The 4,285-nt window shown below is 40.4% G+C and overlaps 1 protein-coding gene across 1 annotated transcript in view; it reads left to right on the top strand.

Annotated features, from left to right (window-relative positions):
• The window catches only part of LOC115233853 (discoidin domain-containing receptor 2-like), a 91,976-nt gene that overhangs the window by 70,759 nt on the left and 16,932 nt on the right, over positions 1-4,285 (top strand). The window contains exon 3 of the mRNA XM_029804466.1: positions 4,036-4,141. Coding sequence (XP_029660326.1) covers positions 4,036-4,141 — 106 coding nt within the window. The remainder of the gene's footprint in view (positions 1-4,035; positions 4,142-4,285) is intronic.

Here is a 4,285-nt window from a genome sequence, read left to right as displayed (position 1 = left end):
ACGCTCTTACAAACATTCATCCTAAGTTCGCCGATGTCCGGAAAATGGGCGCGGTGTTGCACTCGAGAAGGAAAACATTGCGGCAGGTTCCACCTGCTAATTTTGTTGAACAAACATAACAAACTGCCGTCACAATGAGCCGCACTGAGAAGGTGATTATCGCTAACACACACAAACCACTCTCTAAATAATTTCCAAGTTACATGTTACCTAAGAAACTTGAACAGAATTAAATGTCGATGTTGCATGTTGATAAAAATAATACATATACACCAAATGTATATGTTTATCTTAAAAAATATATATTTTTTTTTTCTTCAAAGACCTATTAGCATATTTTGCAAACGATTCGTAATATCTTATTTTTATCATAACATCTTAAATTACACAATAATGTAAATTTTCGTAACAGAATGATTTGATATATGTGCAAGAGGCAACTCGTACATTATGATTAGTCGAGACATTTTGACGTAAAAAAAGGTTGAGTTAACCCGAGGATTAAGTGCGAATCATGATTTATGCGCTAATATCGCGCTGCAATGAGATGGGAGATTTTAATATGTTTTTCCATGAAAGAGTCCCGGTCGTAATTAATTTACATTCGCGCTCGACGAGAGAAGTGTGAGCGAACGTAGCGAGAGCCGGCCGCGACTTTGGTGCGCCGCGTCATTAATAATAATCCTGGAATTAACAAAGGAAGGGGATGCAATATTAAATTGAGTTAGAAAAGCCCTGTTTTGTTGGCATCTACCCTCACCATATTTCCTCTATCTTTCTCTCCTAATTTGCCGAGAGATTCTTCTGTGCAATTTGCTTTGCTATTATTATAAAAGCTGAGCTAATTACACGCCGTATTCGTCCATCAAAGGCGGTATCTTTGACTTCATCTGGAATATGGGAACGAAATTATACGAGACGCAATGCGTGTAGATCCGCAACGACATGTGTGTGTTGTATAGAGGGTATAATATACTTTAATTATTTTTTATAAGATTATAGAAAGCAATTAAAATTTCCATACAGTGGTTTCCACATAGCCGAACTATAATCAAGTACATGTTAAATTATTAAAGTCAGCCTCGCCTAGATAAGGACGTGACTTAGACTGTGTTAAAGGTTAATTCAGAAGCATTCTCGAGAACCATCCGAAGGAGTGGTTAGGTTCGCTACTCGAGTGCAATGTGAATACTTCGCGGGAGAGGACAAATGATAGCAGAGAAGGAGATCTCTGTGCTTGTAAAGAGGAGATTTACGATATTCGTAGATCTCTCCAAACAGATCGCGCGCAGCTTTCATCGCCGTCTCAACTTGTAACTTGAGCACGTGGAATCGTCTAATTCACACACAATGCCCAGACATTTCAATTACCATTTCGGTATTTCGAGATTCGCGGAAAATCGTTTATCAACTCGATCCGTACGTAGAAATACACATGGGAACGTACGAAATAATAGCGAAGAGACGCGGATACGCGCTCGTAGAAGACTATCGCGTAATAACAAATATAAAAGCAGCGGTACCGGATATACACGATGAAAGAATTTTTCTCGGAATTTATTACGGATTTTTCCATTACAATCTACGTCGCCTCGTGTACGAACGTATTGCGTTCTTCTCCGGGCGCGGTTTGTTCGTCGACCGTTTTCGTGGTTGTCTCGGGTTTCGTGGAGAAGCCGTCTCTGGGAAAGAAGCGGTTATCAGTTTGACAGTGACGCGGTTAGAGGAGGAGAGCCGAGAACGTGCGGGCGAGTAGACGAGAAAGCGATGTAGGACGCGCCGAAGTGGGGTTGCGAAGGCATTCAATTTTCCTCTTCTCGCGGACGGAGGGCGGCACACACCCTTCTGTTCGGAGCTGTCACTCCCTGAGAGTTATGGTCGCCGAATGAGTGGCTGGGGCGGGCCAAACGTCGCATAACTTACTTCTTCTTCTTCTTCTTCTTCTCCCCCCGTTGCCGCGCTCTTTTCCAGGATGTCTATAAATACGAGAATCGAACCTGCCTGCTTACCCCAGCTACTCGTAGAAGCGACGAGGAAGGGCCTCTCGTTACCCGCGCTGGGATGCTGCACGTCGCGCGCCGCATCGGGCACGTACCGGAAGAAGCGCGGCGCGAGGACGATCGATCTCCGGGAATCTTCGGGATCGTGCGTCGGGTAGCGTTGATTATACTAGAGACTTATTTGTCTGTGAATGCGTTTTTTGCCCCTTTAAAGAAACTCGAGGCATTCGGTCTCCTCAAGGGTATTTTTAGCCGATGTACAGTTTGACGATAATTACCGGAAATTCCTGCGTAATTGTTTCCTCGTCTCTCGAGACACGTTGAAAGTGCAATAAAACTTTATAAATTATTGTTTCTGGATTTTTTTATACTCATTTATATCTATTTAAATGATAGATGATTTGATTTTTTATTCATAACTCAAGGGAACGCCAAATATAATTATTTATATGTAAAAATATAAAATAAAACAAAAATGCTTCTTTAGTTTTTATTATCGCGCCTGCAAAACTTTTAATTTGTCTAAAACTTCGATAAACACATTAACCATCACTTTTAAGAAATATAATTTTATTATATATAACTTATGCCTCTCTTCTTTCCATTCTTATAGATGCATTGAGATCGATATCAGATTCTATAACTTATAGTATTGTTAGAGAAATCAAATACTCAAAAAACACTTCGTAGATTTGTTCTTTTATTCTATATACAAATTGCCTCGTGTTAACCAGATTAATAAACACTACTGTTAAAAAAATTTCTAAAAATAAATGAGAATTTTATCAAACATCTACATACTATGACAAATTTTCTTTTTTTTATCGCATTCAAATTCAACATATTTTCGGTGATGTTTAGAGAAAAATGTAGAAAATGTTTACAACCCTCTTATTTACGTCAGATATCTTTTCGGTGCCAGACATCCGCGACGATGAAGAAAGAAGCGGTCGGAAGAAAAGTTTGTAGATTTAAGATCGTTAGACGAATAAACGAGCTCGATAATCGTTGACGGTTCCGACGATGGCTCAGGAAACAGCTGTCGTTAGGGTCATTCGAGGCTGAATTTTCTACTCGGATTTATCGAGTTTACCAAAGCACTGCGATTTCTTGCTAAAGAGCTGTATATCATTCGCTCGTTTCCCGAGAATCCTGACGCGATCTTATGCCACGCTAACAGATCTGCTTTGATCGCTCCACAAGGTACAACGGCCCCACTCGCTCGCGCGAGTGCCGCTTTGATCGTCGGCGAGAGCCAGGCGAATATGTAATTTCAAAGTCATCCGGTACTTATCTTTCTTCGATTCTCCAAATGGAAATCCGTTCTCGGTATCGCGTTATAAGAGCCGTAATTATCGCGATGCGTCGGCCGATAAAAACGGCGCTCCCGGAACGGCGCCTGCGTTGTCTTTTTCATCGTTTTCGTCCGCGCGGCATGCGGTGTTGACCTCGAAAAAAGTAGCCCCACGACGCATAATGAAAGCCTGATTAACTCCAGTTCTTGTCGAAAGTAACAGCGCGAAATGCGCGGCACGCCTCTCGAGAAAATCTTGTTTAAAACTTGTTTAAAACAGCTTTTAATAAACGAGGAAAAATGTAGGCTAATGAAAGCGTATCGTTAATACGAGACAAATAATTTACCAACTTTATTATAATTTCTTATGACTTTTTCTTTGACAGTTATAAAGATTTTATTCCGCTTATAACTTCAAACATAACTTTATCATTTTAACGAGAAAGAGATGGAGAGAGAAAATTTTAATTAGAATAATATATGTTATAAAAATTAAAAAATTATAAAATAAAAATTAATATCCAATCAAGAAAATAAATTATCGCTGAGGAAAAAGTCTGTCTCAGATTTCACATCGCAGAGAGAGTATTATGTTATTAGATTATTAAAGTTCTCTTACACGTGTATGCACGCTTAATTTTAATACATCGTCTAAAGTGGGCTTTACACGCAAGGTTTATATCGTTCATTTGTTCTCACTCGAGGCAAACATATAATTGAAGCAATTTCCTTTATTTGCAGCACAATGCATCGCACCCCTGGGGATGGAGTCGGGCGCAATTCCCGACGCGGACATCACTGCGAGCTCTAGCTTCGATAGCGGAAACGTCGGGCCACATCGCGCACGGTGAGTGAATTACCGATTTGTTTATGCAGCGCATCGCACACAAATTCGACACGATACAAATCCGGAAATTTGATCATATTAACTCCGTTACGGACCGTGAAAAACGCAGCGACGTGCGTACGCATCGCGAGATACATCGGCATT

The sequence above is a fragment of the Formica exsecta genome, unplaced genomic scaffold, assembly GCF_003651465.1.
Source record: "Formica exsecta isolate Colony F162 unplaced genomic scaffold, ASM365146v1 scaffold191, whole genome shotgun sequence".
Taxonomy (NCBI): Eukaryota; Metazoa; Arthropoda; class Insecta; order Hymenoptera; family Formicidae; genus Formica; species Formica exsecta.
Note: the sequence above shows the minus strand (reverse complement) of the source record. Positions and strands in the feature narration are given on the sequence as shown.